General features: G+C 35.0%; 1 protein-coding gene across 1 annotated transcript; it reads right to left on the bottom strand.

Annotated features, from left to right (window-relative positions):
* Positions 1-510: 510 nt before the first annotated feature.
* Positions 511-8,359, bottom strand: Alg7 (Alg7 dolichyl-phosphate N-acetylglucosaminephosphotransferase). The gene is made up of 5 exons (XM_085960314.1): positions 8,036-8,359; positions 4,846-4,960; positions 3,674-3,887; positions 3,324-3,555; positions 511-2,099 (listed from the first exon to the last, which is right to left on the bottom strand). The coding sequence occupies exons 1-5, from the start codon at positions 8,188-8,190 to the stop codon at positions 1,613-1,615; spliced, it is 1,203 nt and encodes a 400-aa protein (XP_085816440.1). The 5' UTR covers positions 8,191-8,359; the 3' UTR covers positions 511-1,612.
* Positions 8,360-21,534: the final 13,175 nt, after the last annotated feature.

Raw genomic sequence — 21,534 nt, 5'->3', positions numbered from 1 at the left:
TTTATAAAAAAATGTCAACAAAAGAAAATTTTATTGTTGAAGAATGACAATAGGAGAGTAGTACATAGATCACTGCCGGTTTTGATACTGGATAATAAGTATATAGATCATAGCCTACTTTTGAAGTTGGACATGCCTAGAGTTGGGTTTCGGGAATTCTCGAGAAATTTTCGAGATTTTCCATCCCGAATCTCGAGAATTGAAATTTTTAACATTTCGGAAAATCCCGGATCTCGAGATTCCTTTCTCGGGATTTCTTTATTATCAAATATTAATTGAAAAAACGATTTTCTATATGAAAAAAGTGGACAGAAAACACAAAACGTTCAAAGACTGATCAGGGCATTTAACACAATTAACCCAACGTCGACTCAAAATGAGCGCAATTTTTGCAACATCAGGGAATTTTGTGTCTCAAAAGCGTACGCGATTGTCAGATGCAGCGATTGACAGTCTGTGTTTTTTGAAATTCCATTTTAATGTAATGTTTTGAATTATTTTTGTTTTTTTACTTCTATTCTGTTTGTCTTCTTACATAAATAAAAAAAAATCATATTTTTTTGGAATTCGTCTGTTTTTTTACACAGATTTTAGGATTTTTACAGGTTTTTTTTTCAATTTCCATAGCTCGAGAATTCTTTTTTGGAAATCCCGAATTTCGAGATTGAGATTTTCTCGGGAAATACCCAACTCTAGACATACCTGCTTTACAGTATTGAATAAAAAAAAATGGTCTAAATCAGTGATGTTTGCAAAATAATTAGTTTCAATACCTAATTAGTATACATAGTATGTATATAATATTTAATTTGATCAGGAAACTGACCTAACGGGTGTGGAGTAACAGGCAACCAATTTTGAGTGTTGAAGAATATGGGATAAACTTAAACATGTGTTAAGAATACACTTGTCCTTTGTAACTGGTCTAGGTTTATGCATTGACACTCATTAAATATTGGTGTATTTGAAGGTTGCAACACAAACTATTGCAAGTCTATAATGTGTGGTTCATTTTCGTAGGACACTCACACATTCAAAACCCTGCGTCAAAATGTAGTGTATTGGGGAATAGTCTATCGGAATTCTATTTATTAATCTGTTCTCTGAATTCGACCCTCATTAAAAGAAAGGCTGGTCAACATTGACACACTCTCCATACAAAATCTCTACACTAGAATGGACAAGTTTTGCAGAATAGATCAAAAGCATTTGATGAAATCTGAAATTGGAATATGTAGATAGAATTAATTTTTAATTTTACAATAAACAGCTGTAGACGTGGTAGCAAAATAATGATATAAAAATTAACACATATTGCCCCTTATTACAATGTAGGAGAGTTATTTTTTCAACCACTACATCTGTATTTATCTGCAGGAGACTGTGTTATGGTCATTGTTTTATCAATTATTGATAATTTCTGTGTTGCGTAATGCATTGTCACATTGAAAAATAATTATCAGTATTTACCTTTTTTGTATCAAAAAGAAATCATTCAAAACAGACCATCCACCATCCGCAGTGTGAACGGGTCCTAAAAAAATACTTTTAAAACATTCACTAGAAATCACTGGAATGATGGGCGACAGACAAATGATTCATAAAACATATGTTACGTATCATAAAAGTATGACGCCAGCGGATACCTAATTATGAACGCCAGGAAGGAACCAAAAAATTGAATCATTAGTAAAATAATCGTTAATTTTCTTTCGTGGGTAGGTCCTAACTTAATGAGAACAAAACTGATTAAAGTCAAATTGTTAAAAATCACAATATCATCTTTCTCGTTGCACTCAACCAATCTGAAGGTCTTGAATACGTATATAACTGAGCGTCCAATGAAGCCCAATTCACTCGGCACAACTTTGAAGGTGCTGGCCTCGAGCTTATCGAGTTTGGAGTTGTAGGTAGGCAGGCGGTGCCGCGGGCACGGCACAAAGTGGAACAGCTGAGGCAATGAATACAGGAAGTTGAAGATTTGCGGAATGAAGAAGAGGATTGTTGTTTTGCTGAAGTGTCCGAGGATTCCGACGACGGCGAATGTCATTCCTGACAAATAGCAGAAGGTATCGCCGACGAAAACTTGTGCTGGATACCTGAAATCAAACGAATATAATATTATGTGACTCGGGGTAACAATTGAAAATCTTATGCTACACAATATTACTAAGTCATTCCTTCAACCCAATTGGGAGAGGAGTAATCACAAATGTGTCTACTTTTGGTCTCTTCAGTAGGCATTGCTATATCCTGATCGATCAACTAAAGAGGATTGTAGGTTTAGTAAAGATCCTCTATTTATCCAGGTCTAAAAATTCGCTTTTAGTCACTCGTTCGTGCAAGCAACATTTTTTAGTGGAAAACTGCATTTTTTGAGGAGAGCACCAAACTTGGAATACATCATGTCAACACCCAACCTCGACATTTAGGAAGGGGAGCCCCCTGAAAATCATCCCTCTCACAAAATGGCGATCATGTTTCCCAAATTGCACCCCATAAAATCATAATTATATTAAGTATAGTAGTTAGGTATCAAATTATATTATGTCGGGGATACTGAATTTAAAAAAAAAGATTCTAATATGTCGTTGGATGTCCATAGGATGAGATATCCAAAATAAAGAAAAATTGTTTTTTTTTTTTAATTATTTTACAGCTGACATTTTATGACAGTCTTACAATATTTTAAGTAAAGACTCATTTAGACGAGTCACTGCGGATGATTATCCACAGGGAATTGAATAGGGGCATTCACATTTTGTTTACACGTGTCACCGAAAGTGAAATACTCGATTCATTCCAAAATGGCGTCAAATTAAATTACGGTGCAGGTTGGAATTCAAACAATTTGTGATTATTTGTTACATGGGTAATGCGACGTAATATAATGAGGAAAATGATGACAGTAATCAGAGGCGCAGTGCGCATAGAACCAGTTGAACTGCATTCACTTTGATTCCGGATGATCACTTTCGATAATTCGTTGATGAATGTGCGTTTACGTTTACACGGATCACTAGGGATGATTCCTCCGCGATGATTGTCAAAAGTGAATCATGTAAACGGGCTTTAAGGAATGGCTCTCTGGTGAGAGGTGTAGTAAATGAGATGGCGGTCATTTTTAAAGAAATTCTACAATTTTTATTAATACTTTGGACGCGGAAGACGCACCCGGCGCGTAATGGCCAGGCGCCCGATCGATGGAATTAACGTGCATTTTAAAGGTGCTAATTAAAAAATCATTATCTACTCAGCAGCGAATGAGTTAAATGAATGTTAAACTTTTCGAGATTAATAGATTGCTAACGAATTCAACTCACCAATTGTGTTTCATGAGGGCCAGCGATGTTCCGAGGTATGGTAGAATGATGTATAGTGAAAACATATGCGCTTTACGCATTTCTCCTGACAGTTCAAACAGATTGAACAAAACTATAGACAATGCTATGACAACTGACTGACCGACTTCGAGGCCATTGATACCAGCCAGTATGTTTATAGCGTTGGTGCAAAATACTGCCAACATTCCCATATAAATGTAGTATAGGAACCCTAGAATAAAAAGAAGTCCAATTATTATAGTCTAGGTCTAGATCTTTGAGTACCTAAGAAAAATCTGAACCCTTGAATGGGTAAAGTAAGACCAATCGTTTATTTATATTATAATTACCTATGTCTACAAAATTGCCAAAAAGTTCTCTCAATGGCAACGGCACGACAATAGTCGTCGAATTGAAATTCACATAGTACACGACAAGCAATGGCAGTGAGGCGATTGTTGGCAGAAGCAACTTGTGGCGCCATCTCAGGTCCAGAACATCGTCGGCAAAGCCCAACAGAAGCATGCAGCATATAGACAACAATGCCGCTAGCAATTCCACAAACTGAAAACAATAATAGGTATTGATTAATTAAAATGAAACATTGAAAATATCAGTCAGTTAATTTTTGATGACTGATTCCACCAAAAATTAATTACAAAACTTCAATATAGTGACCAAACAATCATGAACACTGCGGAACACTTAATAATTGTTCGAAGGCCGATGACATTCACGCTGTGGCATTAATCGCGAATAGTGACGGTAGTGCTAATAATTATTGATTATCTTCGAATGTAATGCGGATGAATACGTCATGTTCGCAATAAATGAAGATTTTCGATTGAATATTTCATTCAAATTATACCATTTATTTCAATATGCAACAAATTTTCTACAAACAGTTTACCATATTGCATTCGAAGTACGAGCAGTAACTAGCACTACCATCGTGTGTCATGGCCTGACTATAGTGGGCCCTGTAATTGTTCAAACATTGTATACTGCGTAATATTCTTGATTGTTATATTATTGAATGTATGTGTAATACTGTATTAATAATTTCTCCCAATCAAAAATATGTTGAAACACATCCTGCAATTTGCGGATTATTGATTCGTTTCCAATGATTATGGTACAATATCGTTGCAATATTGGAATGTGAAAGCACACCATTGACAGGAGTCTTTACAGCAATCATAAGTCTTGCTTTATTATAGGTAGATCATTGTATTAGACTTATTTGTTTAAGCCGTAAGGTACTTCTATTCCTTTGTACAATTCATTCATTGGTACAGCGCCGAATCCTCCCATTCCCAACAGAGCATTAGTCAATGTTACACACTATGATCTGGATTTTGATAAAAATACACGACATTTTAATCACATGGCATAGAGTTTCAGTTAGCTTCCAGAGTTAACTGTTCAAGGCGTAAGTGAGTTTAGGAGATTTTTTTCCATTAGCCAGCGGCCAGATTTGCCATAGATATTAAACAACAAAGAGTGTGGTTAATTGACTTACCTCATTGTGTGGAAAACTTTCTACATTTAGTATTGTGTTTCCGAATGGGAACGGAATAAATAAAAATACAGTGATGAGGAAAATACATCCTGAAACGACTCCTATTGCCTCAGGTCTGAAATTATAAAACAATCAGACTAAAATAAAAAAGGGTATATCATTACTTTCGGCTCCATGATGGAGCATATGGGTCCACAGAGTGGAAGTTGTTATCAATTCACTCAACCTATAAAATCCATGCTCAGATCTGACTAGACATTAAACATTGTACCATGTAGAATTTGCTAGTAGATGTTCTGACAATTACTCCACTGCAGGTGCTACTAGGGTAGCTTGAATAGTTGGTTAAATATGTATAATATGGCGACACAATTCTTAAAGTTAAATCACTGTTGGTAAGTATCACTCTTCAAATTTCAGTCGGATCCAAAGCGTGACTAACCTCTGAAAGCCATCTGAATCGTGTAAGTTTGTATTTGCCGCAGTAAAGTCCGAAGTGCCGAAGTTTTAAATTCAAAGCCTTCTTTTAATGTTAATAAAAATACTTCTAAATATGATTAAGTATGAGTTTTATTTCCTCTTATTGAAACATTATTATTTGTTCTCAGAAATAGGATATGGGTCACACCCTATCTATCCTATCCATATAATAATGCATGTTTAAAAATAATATTTGCAATAACTGTTTTTAAGATACGCAACGGATGGTTATGTAAAAAGGTAAGTTAAAAAATGTGGGGGGCACTAGATTTTTTTTAAATCTCAAAGTGGGCGGTGGTCGAAATAAGTTTGAGATGATCTAGAGCAGTGCTCCGCAACCTTTTCTCAGCCACGGCACACTACAGGTCTTCCCAGAATTCCGCGGCACACATGTAAAACAATTTATACACCAAAACATTGACCCCAGGCCAGAATATTCGGCGCCCCCCCCTACCTATCGCTAGGGTTAAAGACAGTGTGATACTTTAAAATAGCGTTTTTTCAAATGATGTTTGATGTAAAATTAATCGTATTGATTCTATGTTTAGCGACTTTTTGTATTTTTAATACATCCACTTGAATTACGGTTAGTTGTTTTAACAATAATTATATGTCGAGTATTGACACAATAATAATAAATTGTATCCCACAATTGTATGTGCTAAAACACTAACGCTAGCGAAGTAAAACAGCGCCGCAGGCGACTTTTTTGCTATTAGAGCAAACATGTAATTTGTGTTTATCTCACTTATCTGCTTGACCTGCCACGCCGCCCCCCCTGAGCTTGGGCCCCGCAATACCTACATATTTCCATGTATTTGTATTAGCAATAGAATAACTAAGTTTTTAGCCTTACTTACTTAGTTTGGTAGCCTTGTCAAAAATACGAGGATATTCTTTATTAACCGAAATCCAGAAAATAGTATAAGCGCTTCTATAGAATTTTCGGCATTGGTTGCAATGGGGTTTCGAATTTGATTGGATGAAAGTAATGATGAAATCTCTTTTAAAGCAAAGTTAAATGTTTTGGAGACAGATCCAAAATTAATTTCATTGATGGTCTGAAAGGTCCTTTGGTACATTTGTAGAGATCCTTGTTTTAAATCCTTCTAATTTGTCAGATCACGTCAATATATTTTCATTCTGACCTTGCATTGTTTTATTAAGTTTATGCAGGTGCTCAAATTTATTTATTACCAGCCATGTACACAATTTTGGCTATCAAGTAATTATTGTATAATATACAAAATCATTTGTGTTTTATAAGCAATGCTCCGCGGCACACCTAGCATTGTCTCGCGGCACACCAGTGTGCCGCGGCATACCGGTTGCGGAGCACTGATCTAGAGCATCTAGACTGTCAACAAATTTGTTTACCTCGGATCACATCATTGGTTCATAACAATATGAGTGACTAAATTAAAATGAGGATATTAAGAGCCAACAGGAGCTATAATTATCTGTATAGGCATCTCCTATATATTATTGTCCTAAGAGATTTTGGAAAATACACCAACAGCTCATTTAAGCGACATTTTATTGCTATTTTTACATCTTCACTTCGAAATGTGCGCTACCGATTCATCTACCGATTGAATTAAACACATTTCAGAAATTTTCCATGATTTTACATGTACGTGACGTTTATATCCGATATTTTCTTACACACCCAATCCTCTGCTTAATAAAGACCTCCATAGACTGATTCTACTCTTTTTTGTCATATGAATTTATGTATTTATCAAAATCGGTTATATTACATTTATCTACATATTCATATCGTCATCATCATCATCATCACATCGACCTGAACCAATACACTGTTTAATAAAGACCTCCCAAGCCTGATTTTACTCCGTTCTGTCATATGAATCCCTGTATTTATCAAAATCGGTGATATTATATGAATACGTGTATTAAATAAGGCTCTAAGTACCAAAAAGTTGTATTGCCTGTAGTTACAAAATACCGAGTCATTGCAGTAAAATTTCATGAAGCACACCTTTTGAAAAATGTAGTTTTACAGTGTAAATCAATCACGGCAGCTTCTATAATTTTAAGTATTAAGAACTCGCAAGTGTCAACACACCATCGTCAGCTATTTTATATTGAATGCCGTTGACCACTGCAGTGCTACTTACACCATTATAAATAAAACCCGCCAACGGACTTACAACGTCGACAGGTTTAATTATTTTGCTGTATTTTTTTGACTTACTTGAGGCACTTGGACTATAGTTGAAATTATTGGCCTTGGTATGTAGAACATTTTTCTATAAAAATGTCAGTTTTTATGTTTTTGGTACTTAGCGCCTTAATTAATACACGTATTCATATTATATCTATTTATATTTCCATTATCATTTTATTAAAATCCAACACCAAGTCACTATGACGAAAAGCTGTCTGCAAGACCTAGCGAGACAGACTGGCGAGAGCCAGCTGGCTCAGCTAGTCTAGATTAAATCCTCTAAAAAACCAAACTTAAGAGACCAGTATTGTGCTATGGTACAGAGACGTGGAAAGTAGCTGTAAGTGTTTCCCAAAAATTACACGTGTTTGAGTGTAGAATCTTTCAAAAGATCTTTGGCCCAGTCTGCGAGGATTGCATCTGGCGACGTCGCTATAATGAAGAGCTCTCAAAGTTCTCTGATAAGCCTGACGTCGTCATATTTATCAAACTCCAACGTATATACGATATTCTACTTACATTTGTTGTTTTTCTTTCTTGCACAGATCAATGCCAAAGAGGTTCGCCTTCAAGAACATCGGTTTAATCCTCGAAATGACATCGTAAGTTACGAAATATGACACTATCGACATAAATAGAGAAATGGTAGCCGGCAACAGCGATTCTACGGCCATTGCGGTATGATAAATTCTTCTCTCACTGTATTATTATAATAAATTTCATCCTCTAACTTCCGGATTTGTACATGTCACCACGTCCATGTCAAGTTACTGTTTAATTATTTGTTTTAAAAATCTTCGAGAGTCACGTCAATGTCAAATTCAATCGTGTCACTTCAGATGTGTGTTGCCATGCGTTATCCGAAATGTCAAAAAAACACTAGTTATTGCTATCACCAAAAATTATGGTGAGATATTGGACTTTAAACCTCTATTTTTACAAATTAATTACACACAATAATAATTAATATATTTAAAAATATTTTCTAGGCAGAATACTTAATTAATTATAATTAGTACATTACTAACATAACCAATTTTGATTGAACTGACATTATCATATTAGTGTTCATGCATTCTCCAAGGTGATGTTGAATAATCTCTATTTATGGATAAAGGGATTATCGATGTTTTTCTTTTTTTGCCCAAAGATAGATCATTTTTGGAAATATTTTGCATACCTATTTATGTTATATTCTAGTCCACTGATTAAATAAAAGACTTAAATGTTTGGTTATAGCGGGTTTTGTAAGTAACATAGTGTTATAGCGGTTTTTGAAATACCCATTGAAGGTTATAGCGTATTTTGTTAGGAAAATAGCAGTTTAAAATGAAAAAAAACATTTTCATTTTGTTCCTATATTACATAAACAAAAATTTAAGGAAATCTTTAATATAAAGACATAGGTAAATAAAAATTAGGAATCATTAAAAATTATTAAAAAATGTTACAATTTTTCATTGTTCAGTAAAAAGAATTCTATTAATAATACAATGCAATTTACATAAAAACACTGTATGTATAGCATATTTTATCGTTCTCACAAAAACAATAGGAAATAAAATATATAGGTACATTGGTTTTAAAAAATATGAGTGACGCGGTACTCTCATAATTTGACTGCAAACATGTTTCATTCATTTATTTTATATTTCACTTGAGTAAATTAATTGTTTACCTTCTTTATTTTTCATAACATTTTTTATAAGACGATACATATAAATAAGTGAGTCAAATAATCTGTCACCGCGCTGAGCCAGAGCATCACCACTTGAACTTGAATGTGAAAGGTATTTGTTATACTTATAAGAAGTAACTAAGTTATTATATGTAATAATAATAATGATAAATTATAAAACATTTCACAGTACCTACACATTGATAATATATAAGTGCAGTTTGTGAATGGTGCCATTGAAAAATGATTATAAAAATAAAATTATTATTATAAATTATAAAAATATATTAGAGAAAAGAATAGTTTTAAACAGTTCATAATTGAGTTACACGCCACTGGAAATTCAGACTGATGATGACTCGCGCATTTTTAACACATTTATGTCTAATTTAACTTACCGTTTACGGCGTATTTCGTTAAATTTCCAAGATTTTGGATGGCTCAACCTCTTCCTAGCTTTATTAACTGGAGATTTAACCATATTTACAAGTTCGTCACACATTTTAAGACTATAAATCGTAAGAATAACAAATCAACAAAACAGCACTCTTACCGCAACTCATGACATAAATGTACTGGCGGCCATGTTGCATTTCGTCTGATTCTCGCTTCTTATTGGTCAGTTGTGTTATAGGGGATTTTGAAAGTAACACATAGTGTTATAGCGTGAATTGATTGACACATTGATTTTCTTTCATAAATGACAGTCAATCATAGCGGACTTTGAAAGAGACAATAAAATTTTCATGTAGAGATTTTAATTACGAATCCAATGATATATATATCTCAATTATTTCAAAAAGGTGTTATAGCGGGTTTTGAAACTCAGCGACACATATATAAAAATCTCGTGTCACGATGTTTGTGGTCGAACTCCTCCGAAATGGCTCGACCAAGGCCTGAACAAAAACGATGCATGAGTGCGAGTGAGAAAGTATTCGGCACCCTTATAATCTCTGCGACACGCGCTAGAGTAAGATAAAAGGTCTACATATTTTTAAGTTGGTTTCCAAAAATATCGCCGGCAAATCGTGCTGAATCGCTTCACGTAGCGTGTTGTTCGTGTTGCTAAATTTGCTACTTTTTGTGTTAAACATAAAGTCAGTGGTAAATATTTTTAGTTAATTAAGTAGGAAAGGTGGTTCTGCATGTTGTATTAAAATATGGTAGCCGTAAGATGGTATTACGTTTCATAGGTAAGTTGATACATGTTCGTGACAATTTATTTGTATATTATTATTTATTTTAATATCATTCAGTGACCTAGTGTTTTGATACACCCCTGTTACAGGCGGGCTTCTCCCGGTGTAAAATAATCATTTAGTAGCTCAAGTCGAAACGTAACCCTGACCTCTAGAAACGGCTTCATAAAACATCTAATCTGATTCCTTGCTCAACAACGTAAGTATTTTTTTTAATTTAAAAAGTATAAATGATGATGGATGAAAGCGATAATTTTAAGACTAAATATAAGTATTTAAATATAATAAATTTTGCCGCGCTTGTCGGCAACGTCCAAATTTCGACGCGCCTGCGCCAGGGTCAGGCTCGTGATTCGCCGAATCAAAGATCACGCGATAAAATTTGGCCAATCACGAGAGTCCTTTTTGCTGGAATGGCGTGGGTACGCGAAGTTTGAAAAAGAAAAAAGTAATTAGTAAGCGTCCCCTTTCCGATAGGATAGGACCTGCGAAACTTATTGTTAAAACAAAATATGTAAACGTTTAAAGAAAATGTAAAATATAAGAAGACCACGTTACGAGCACGAAAGACCGTGTTTTATTTACACTCCAACCGTTTGAACATCTTTTTTTTGTGAATCCGGGGTTCGATGGACTCCTGAGCTAGCCGCTGGAACCCCGGGGATCTCAGTTTCTTTAAAATAACTTAAATTATGGATATATTGGTTGCATTTTGACCGCTTAAAAATACTATATAACGTAAAAAAACAGAAAATTATATTTTAATTCTGAGCGTCTAGTGCGAGCACTAGCGAAATGGTCTATGGTCTCGAACATTTATAGGCGAATGCGTTCGCTCGCCCAGAAACCAAACGCACGGCACGTAGCTTCATTTAGCAATGCAACGGGTGGCGTCTATATTTGTATCTATAGTCTATGGGCTCGACCGATTTTTATGAATTTTTTTATGTATATTTTTTAGGTATGAGAATAGGTCAACAAGTATATTTCATACCGCTAGGTGATTAGGGTATCTCTATCCAGAAAAATTTTCTTTTCTTTTTTTAACATTTTTTTTTGTATTTTTTTTTATTATTTGGCATAAAAAATACCTATAACACCAAATTTTCACCCTCCTACCCCCACCCTCCCATTTTTTAATCGCGATTTTATTATTTTTGTATGAACAAATTTAACTGTCGTTCGTATTTCAGACAGAACGAAATTATTTATGTTGTTGAATGACAGATGGCGCTACGTCCGAGTAGAATTCAAGAGAAGCGTCGCGTCATTTTGACATTTCATTCGGCATATCACAATGCAGTGCGTGCAAAATTTTGTACGATTTATTTTAATTTATCTATTTTTATGTGCGTGTATTACAGTGCACAATGCCAGCAAGACGCAAGGGAGGCCATTTGGGCCGTCGAACAAATAAAGCAACAAACATGCGAAATAGTAAAGCAGAAAGAACAGACGAACAAATCCAACAAGATAACGAAAACGTGCGTGTAAGCATGTCGCAATTGCGTGCATCCCAATCACAAGAGGCACGAGCTGAACGAAATCAACAACGACAATTGGAACGGAGCCAAGCGCGCCGGTTCGTAGTTAACACACGCAGAGAAAATGGCCGACAACGCCAACAAGTACATCGAACATTTACATCCGCTTCGTTCCTTCGTCTCGCATTCGATTACGAGCCAGATATTGAATATTCCGTTCATCCAAAAGTGCTGATTGGTGCTATGGACAAAGAATGTCCCCATTGTCATGCGCTCAAATTCAAACATGAGTCAGCCGGGATGTGTTGCGCATCAGGAAAAGTGCAACTACCAGAAATTGAGACACCACCAGAACCATTGAACGGCTTGCTCATCGGCACGGTTCCAGATTCAAACCTGTTCCTGAAGTCCATTCGCACATTCAATTCATGCTTCCAAATGACTTCATTCGGAGCAACAGAAATAGTTCACAATACTGCGGCAAATGGTCAACAATTCCATTCTACGTTCAAAATCAAAGGCCAAGTATACTACAAAGTAGGCTCATTGCTGCCAATACCAAACGAACCACATAAATTTTTACAAATCTACTTCATGGGCGGTGAGGACATCAATCGCGTGGATGCACGTTGCGGCTACAATAGCCTCAATTCGCCTAATGCCAGGCGCATCGTCGGCGAACTGGACGCCCTGTTTAATGAGCACAATGACATATTGAAATTCTTCAAAGCACACATGCACGAATTGCAAAGTGACAATCACGCTATTGTCATCAATCCTGATAAAACACCACCTGGAGAGCACGTGCGTCGATTCAATGCGCCTGTTGTTGACGACATTGCTGGAATCATGGTTGGCGACCGCACATCAACGCGAGAAATCGTGATTCAAAGAAGAAACAATAATCTGGAGTTCATCGCTGACACACGCCGTTCATACGACGCTCTCCAATATCCTCTAATTTTCTGGAAGGGACAAGACGGATATTGCATAAACATTAAACAACGAGATCCTGTCACAGGTAATTCATTCATTATGAACATCATTACTCATTTTGAATTGAGAAAATGAATGGTTGGTGTTATTTTGTTTTTATCGGCGGCCATCGTCTACAGCGCTCCATTCCTCTCTCTGTCATAGATCCCACCCCCACACACTTACGATACATTCGTTATTTTTTATTTAACAACCAAAATATTCACTAGAAATAATTTATATGGCAGAACAACGTTTGTCGGATCAGCTAGTAATGTTATAATCTTTCTAGCCCGAAATAGTTGTCAACGTAAATTGATTAAATCTATTAGCTAGTAAATAGTTGCTAATTAATGTTCAAATATAACTTTACTTCTATAAGCTAATGTAATGATAATTTATATATAGATATTCCGTGTAGGTAGGTAGGCGGTCGAGGTTAGACGCTCATGCTTTACCACAAGCTTATCTGCGCAAACCGGTTTCTATCGGGAAGCCCGTGTGTATTGATGGGAAAACTGTAGCTCGCGCAAACCAAAAAGCACTGTAAAAGTAGTTTGCACAAACTATACCGCGCAAGCAAGTCGCTGCCGTCTAACCGGCCCGGCGCATTACGCACACATCTAAAATATGCAAGGAACTCTAAAAAGGTTTACCTTCTTTAGTCCGAACCATTATTAATTAAGATAGTGTTCCACTCAGAGCCAAACTACTCTGAAAACCTCTTAATCATGTTAAAACCGGATCCAAAACCAGAACACTCTTTAAAAGGTTAGGTACCATTATTTTGTAATATATTATTATATTTGGTAATCATTCTCATTCTGGAGCCCGTTATTCAAAAAAATATTCGGTCAAACAATCAATTATACATTCTGATGTCCTTTCCCTAATATGGTTGAAATACCTATGAATTGTGCCTGTGGTTCCACACGGTCAGTGGCGCACCCAGGGGGGGGGGGGCAGGGGGCCTTGGCCCCCCCAAAATATGAAAATCATCAGAATGATTTTACACATTGAAATCAAAAGCCAATAAACTATACCTTGGGCTTAGACAAACAACACGGCAAAAAATGATTTGTAATTCTCCAGCACCCTTTTAAGTAAAATTTCTTAGATTTTAATTTCTAACACAAAAATTTCGAAACACTGATGTCAGGTTTTTTTAGAAACCCGTTCCCTAATGAAATTCTCGGTGTCCACCCGAATTCTGGAGTGGTATAGGTGATGGCTGGGGAGGGTTGACAGGGCTCTAGCCTGGGGGCCCGGGCTGTGGGGGGCCGGCGTGTCGGGTTGACCAGATAAGTGAGATAAACACAGATCATAAATTATCTTTAATAGTAAAAAAAGTCGCCTGCGGCGCTATTACACTTCATGACTATGAACATTTTAAATTATATAATTGTCCAATATATTTTCAGATTATTATGTGTCGATACTCGACAGCTCCATTATTAAAGTAGATGTATTGAAAATCGCCAATAATTCACTGTATAAGTACCCTCAATTTGAAGTAAAACACAATTTAAAAAACGTTAATGTAGTGTTTTACACTGTCTTTAATCTAAGCGGTGGATAGGGGGCCCGTCAAATACCCTAGCCCAGTGGTCGGCAAACTCATTAGTCAATAGAGCCAAATATCAACAGTACAACGATTGAGATTTCTTTTGAGAGCCAAATTTCTTAAACTGAAATTATGTGCGTAGGTAGTATTTACACGAACGTTTATGGAGTTTCACGCATGCTGTGGCATCACTGTATATACTGTTCAGTGTTCAATATGTTTATGTAGCGTCTGGAATTTCCTTGGTTGCTAAGGATCTATTTTTCAAGATCCCTTTTTATGTAAAACAGACGCTGTTTCCGTAAATATGCAGTTTTAATAAATAGATTTGCAAGAGAACGTGGAAGTAAAAAAACATCTTATCATGATAAGATTTTAATTGAATTCTACAAAGGACTTTTACTTGAGGTACACCCACGGTGGCCGCGCGGCATAAGCGTTGGACTATCATGCCGTGGGTCCCAGGTTCGAATCCTGGGTCTGGCAAGTACACATATTGTTTTTCAATATGTGTGTGAGTCAGGGTATGGACCTTATAGGTTGAGCAAGTGGCTGACATCCATTTCTCGTAAAAAAAAATCTGTTAATACAAAACCTCTACTCTGTGGAGGCCCATATGATCCTATTAGGATCGGACATGGTCGAAAAAAAAAAAAAAAAAATATCCAAATATAGTTAAAAACGCTTCTTTATTTGAAAGTACCTATAATTGTGAAAAAACATTTTCTACAATGAGCATTAATAAATCAAACTTAAGGTCAAAATTAACAGACAACCATATCGCATCTATTTTGCGTATTCACACCACAAAATTTGAGCTTAGATTACAGTATTTAGTTTCAAACAAACAAAAATATTGCAAAAATCGGTGTGTGTACTTATGTACGCACGTTAGAAGTTATTCTTCTTTGGCGTCTAAACAAAAACAAAACTTGTAATAACCTAGATTCTTCGGCTAGCTCTGGTTGGTGATTTAGAATCAGGTTCACAAAATAAATAAAAGTGTTTCTTTGGTTCATCGAACTATCCAAATTATTTGTTTTTCTTATTGGTAAGAAGTTGAATTGGAGTGCCGCTGGTTTAAAATTATTTTATTCCGCCTAAGACAGCGATAAATATTTCAAAGTATTACGCAACCAGAATGCAATATAAATGATTATAAAAATTATGTGTTGCATCGCGGCTGGTCGATCACACGCGAAAAATACACTCTGATCTGTTTTCCTAAACGCGCCAATATAAGTATAACTTCAAAAAAAAGCATCGCCTGGGTTGTATGAGTGCCTAGACATTTTTCAGTGCTTTTATAAGAATGTAGACTAATAGGCCATCCATGGACTGAAACCGTATGCGGTTTGGAACCATGTGCCATACTAAGCTTACCGTTTCTGTTCTTGGAAATATATTTTCATATTAGACTATATTATAAGCATCTGATCGTATCCGTTTATACCATACACTTACAAATTTAGTGAAAATATATTCTCATGAACAAAAATCATAAGCTTAGTATGGCACACGGATTTATACCGCATACGATTTTAGTCCATGGATGGCCTCTAAAGTAAATAGTATCATGACACCTACTTTTGTATTTCATAAACCATCATCTACTACCTACACTATACAGGGATTTTATAAGAACCTAATACATTCGCCTAGTATGAAAATATCTTTATTCATTATTTGAATTTAGTAAGAATGCGAAAATTCTAAAAGAAATTACCATGGTAACTATTAAACAATAATCAAAAACGAATTGTCTTTAATTGATTATAAAGCAATATATACCTACATAAGTTTATGAGTGCCTAATACATTTTTTCCAGTGCATCGATAATATTTGAAAAATAGAACATTATGATGATTTTATATTTTGTCCACAAACAATCTACCTTATCTATATTATGAAAGCCTAATACATTTTTAAAAAATATGGAATATCAATATTATTTTTAGCGTAGTAATAAATAGGTGAAAATTGTAGAAGGCATTGTCATTTCTTCATAAACAATCTACCTGCAGGATCTTATGCGAGCCTAATACATTTTTTTTTTAAATGCGATATGTATATTATTTTAAGCTAGGTGAAAATTCTAGAAGAAATTGTTATTTTTTTAAAACAATCTACCTGCAGGGTTCTATGCGAGCCTGATACATTTTTTTCAAAATATGCGATATGAATATTATTTTAAGATAGGTGAAAATTTTAGAAGACATTGCCATTTCTTCATAAACAATCTACCTGCAGGATCTTATGCGAGCCTAATACATTTTTTTAAAACATGCGATATGAATATTATTTTAAGGGGGGACATGCTCGTCGAAGGTCAAAATTGAGTTTTTATTGTATTTTCAAACCATGATCCTGGACACTCCTTAAACGTTGTAGATAATCTATTTATATAATTTTGAAGCCTTATTATCCTTTATAGTTATTTTAAACATTTGATGACTGCATGAAGTATTTTTGATACATAAAATAGTATTCTTTTAAACCTCTCGCTCTAATGTTTTAGAATATAGTCATATTTCGGTACATAACTGTGCAGTGGTGTTAAAATTTTTTACATTTATTAATTTTTAAACGCATTTATAAAACCATTAGTATAATTTATTACGAGATAATTTTTGTAAAATATTCACGATAAAAAATTATTTTGATAATCTCTGTGATCCCAAATTTGACAAGAATTAGGCATTTATTTTATTATTCAAAAAATCGGCAAGATTAACACATTTGAAGATGATTCTAAAGATATTTATTATAAACTATGTCTTTGACCATTCAAGTGTCATAAAAATCTTATGAATAATGACTGCTTTATAATAATTATTGACCTAAGAATAAGGTAGTGTTTTTTTGAAATACGCCATTTCTTTTGTCATTCCCAGTGGTTAAGCTACAACATACGGCCGTAGCCATAAAATGACAAACTATAATTAAAGTAGGGAGTAAAATTATGTTAACGCGCGTGTTTGAACATGTACCTAACCGAATTTTTTTTAATTTTTTTTTAAACGGTACATGTTCAAACACGCGCGTCAATATCATTTTACTCCCTACTTCAATTATAATTTGTCGATTTATGGCTACGGCCGTATGTTGTAGCTTAACCACTGGGGAATGACAAAAGAAATGGCGTATTTCAAAAAAACACTACCTTATTCTTAGGTCAATAATTATTATAAAGCAATCATTATTCATAAGATGTTTATCACACTTGAATGGTCAAAGACATAGCTTATAATAAATATCTTTAGAATCATCTTCAAATGTGTTAATATTGCCGATTTTTTGAATAATAAAATGCCTAATTCTTGTCAAATTTGGGATCACAGAGATTATCAATATAATTTTTTATCGTGAATATTTTACAAAAATTATCTCGTAATAAATTATGCTAATGGTTTTATAAATGCGTTTAAAAATTAATAAATGTAAAAAATCTTAACACCACTGCACAGTTATGTACCGAAATATGACTATATTCTAAAACATTAGAGCGAGAGGTTTAAAAGAATACTATTTTATGTAACAAAAATACTTCATGCAGTCATCAAATGTTTAAAATAACTATAAAGGATAATAAGGCTTCAAAATTATATAAATAGATCATCTACAACGTTTAAGGAGTGTCCAGGATCATGGTTTTAAAATACAATAAAAACTCAATTTTGACCTTCGACGAGCATGTCCCCCCTTAAGCTAGGTGTAAATTCTAGAAGACATTACCATTTTTTTTAAAACAATCTACCTGCAGGTTTCTATGCGAGCCTGATACATTTTTTTCAAAATATGCGATATGAATATTATTTTAAGCGTAGTAATAAATAGGTGAAAATTGTAGAAGGCACCACCCAAACATGAAAATTATCAGGATGATTTTAAACATTGAAATTGAAAGCCAATAAGCTATACCTTTGGGCTTAGACAAATAAAAACACGGCAAAAAAATGATTTGTAATAATTCTCCGGCACCCTTTTTAGAAAAATTTCTTAGATCTTAATTTCTAACACAACAATTTCGATACACTAATGTCAGGTTTTTTTAGAAACCCAATCCCTAATGGAACTGTCAAAAAATTCTCGGTGTCCACCCGAATTCCGGAGTGGTGTAGGTCATTGCTGGGGAGGGCTGACAGGGCTCTAGCCTGGGGGCCCGGCTAGTCGGGTTGACCAGATAAGTGAGATAAGCACACATCATAAATTAGCTTTAATAGTAAAAAAGTCGAACACTTTCAATTACTTATACAATTGTGCAATATATTTTTTGATTATTATGTGTCGATACTCGACAGCTCCATTATTAAAGTAGATGTATTAAATATCGCGAATAATTCACTGTATAAGTACCCTTAATTTGAACTAAGCACACAGTGTTCCACAGTGCCTTTAATCTTAGCGGTAGGTAGGGGGCCCGCCAAATATCCTAGCCAGAGGGCCCGTTTCAGGATGTGGGGACCATGGTGTAGGTACAGTGAGTGCAATAGACAAAAGCCCGATAAACGAGAAATTAGGCTGTGAAGAAGAAAAAGAGCCTATGGGACTAATTTACATTCTCCTCTTTGGGCCCCCCCCAATATTAAATCCTGGGTGCGCCACTGAGTAAAACGATAACACCACGTGAAGCAGGGTATCAAAACACATATACCCACAAAATTTTACAACCATAATGTGCAGATTTCCGTGTTTTAAAAAATTGTTTAGTAACAGCTACCATCTCACTCGTCGACTTCAAAATGTCGTCTGGAGAATAATCCATGTAGTCACCTCGAAAAACATGGTATCGACACCATTTCTGATTATTTTTATAAATTAGTGACTTTGCTATCACCATTCCATAGATGGCATCATCCAATTTGTAGTAGATACTGAGGTATCTTAGTAGCTACACTTACCCCGATTCACCTTATATGAGAAGCATGGCCCTCACATCCTGAAACAGGCCCCAAGGCTAGGATCTTTGGCGGCCCCCCCTACCTATTACTAAGGCAGTCTGACGCTCCATAGTGGTGTTGGAGGTCAATAAAAATTCAGTGTACTTACCTATTTTTAACACATCTAATTATGGAGTTATCGAGTATCATCACACAATAACCAAAAATTGCATCGCACAACCATAATTATACCTATTTTAAAATGGTAATAATCCCAAAGTAAAATAGCGCCGCAGGCGTCTTTTTTACTATAAGAGCAAATGTACGATGTGTTTATCTCAATTATGTGGTCGAAATGCCACACCGGGCCCCTAGGCTAGAGCCCTGTCAGCCCCTCCCCTTATGGGGGCTATGATCAGGAGACACCCTTGTTTTTGCGATTCAGCAAACAAAATTATGAATATTCTTTTAAATAAAGTTGGGTTTTTTGGGGCTGTCATATCTTAAATTCAACCCTGGGTAAAATTTGGTAACTATAATGGTATTTTTAAGAAGCTGTGGGTTCTCTGATTTAGTTTCCATTATCTCCATCCTTGAATGCCTATAATCCTAGTAAAAAACTCTGATAATTGAAGTCTGCACATTCTCATATAGTTGTGTACAAAAGGAAGATAGCGTAAAGTCTAAAATAGCTACTTTTGAAGAGAGCTAAGATTGATTAGATCATTTTGTATGGGAACTCCAATGTGTCTGTGGTATTTAGTAATTCAGAGATGTTGATTCGACTCATCCCTTTTCTCATTTCCCAATTTTTAAGACTTATTGCCTTCTTTCATTCACTCAATATTTGACTTCTGTATTTTGGCCTATACGTCGTCATCACAATCAGCGAGAAATTGAAAATCCCCACAATTGTATCAAAGTAATATTGATACCGCCTAAACCATGGCATCCTCAGAGGATCCAAGGCCATGAGGCCTGAATCATCATTGGGCTGATTCATGCAAACATGAACAGATCGACTGCGAGGCAAATTTCTAGCCCGTAAGCAAATAGTAATAATTATTAATATCATTTTTTTAATATTATTACCTACATTATTTCATCCAATTTTGACCAATATTGGAAGCAAAGTTCCCAGCCATACAATGTACCTAGCACCTAGAATATCTGTTTTGAGATTACTTTGAAAAAATATGTATTTGTACCTAGTTCAAATATTTCAAAATATGTAGCTAACAAGCAAAGAAATGCAGAAGGTAGTAATAATTCCAAGAAATTCACAGCCCCTTTCCAAAGCATGTACCTAGAAAAGGTCTGAAATATGAGACCTGAGGTACCTACTTACAAGCCAGGTACATATGCCAGAGGCTGTTTTTGTCATTTTTCAGAGATAGAATAATTGTGAATTGTTTGTTGGGTATTATTACTACCTACTCTGCCCTACCAGCCCCTATTAGGGTCATTCGGGTTTTGGTCTCTGCGGACGTCGGCTGTGGCGCCGCGCTCCCGGCGTCACTGCCATTTTAAATTTAATTATTTTTTTTTTAAATATTTTTTTGTTAAATATTTTGTACGCTGTACTTATATTCCGAACAATAAACGCCCTGTTTTCGCCTGTACTTCCGCGTTGTCAATCAACACAAACATGTCCCCGAAAGAAGCAGACGATACCACCGTGACTTGACGATTGACATTCATCATCAGGGGGGTCCAGCGCAAATACCTACCCCCCCCCCTTTCGGAGGTGACAATATGTTCAGATACAAATGCCCATATATTTTTTTTTCGGATGCGGATGGAAAACATTGTTCATGTACAGATGCAGATGCTCTTGATTTGGACTAGGCTTCATTCAGTAAAATAGAAAAAAAGTCTCATATTACAAAAATATTTATTCAGTATAATTATATAAAATTACATTAATTTATTATTACACTACTTACATATAGAAAAATATTAAGTTTTATCATAGACCAATTATTTGTATGGATCAGTAAATAAAAATAATATTTATAAAAAAAAAACCTTAAAGTTACAATGGGAAAAAATTATGTTTACTTTGCTTATAAATAGATGTTATGATTATTACTTATTAGCTTAAAAAACTTTCTTCGAAAACCTAAATGACATAATTGGAGGTAAAGCCATCAGATTATTTATATTATCTATATTTCAATCAAATTATTAATACTTCATACAGTGAGAATCATTTTCACGAGTCGTTATTTAAC

Source organism: Rhyacophila brunnea, unplaced genomic scaffold (assembly GCF_057557595.1).
Source record: "Rhyacophila brunnea isolate RB1 unplaced genomic scaffold, BYU_Rbru_1.0 scaffold_11, whole genome shotgun sequence".
Taxonomy (NCBI): Eukaryota; Metazoa; Arthropoda; class Insecta; order Trichoptera; family Rhyacophilidae; genus Rhyacophila; species Rhyacophila brunnea.
The sequence above is the reverse complement of the archived record's forward strand: the minus strand, read 5'-3'. Positions and strand labels throughout refer to the sequence as shown.

Bases quoted from the DNA above. Each gene is read 5' to 3' on its own strand.
- Alg7 (XM_085960314.1), bottom strand. From the start codon at position 8,190: ATGGCCGTAGAATCGCTGTTGCCGGCTACCATTTCTCTATTTATGTCG. The intron at 4,961-8,035 runs GTAAGTAGAATA...TTATAATTTCAG, and splicing joins AAGAAAGAAAAACAACAAAT to ACCTGAGGCAATAGGAGTCG. The intron at 3,556-3,673 runs GTAATTATAATA...TTTTTATTCTAG, and splicing joins TGGCAATTTTGTAGACATAG to GGTTCCTATACTACATTTAT.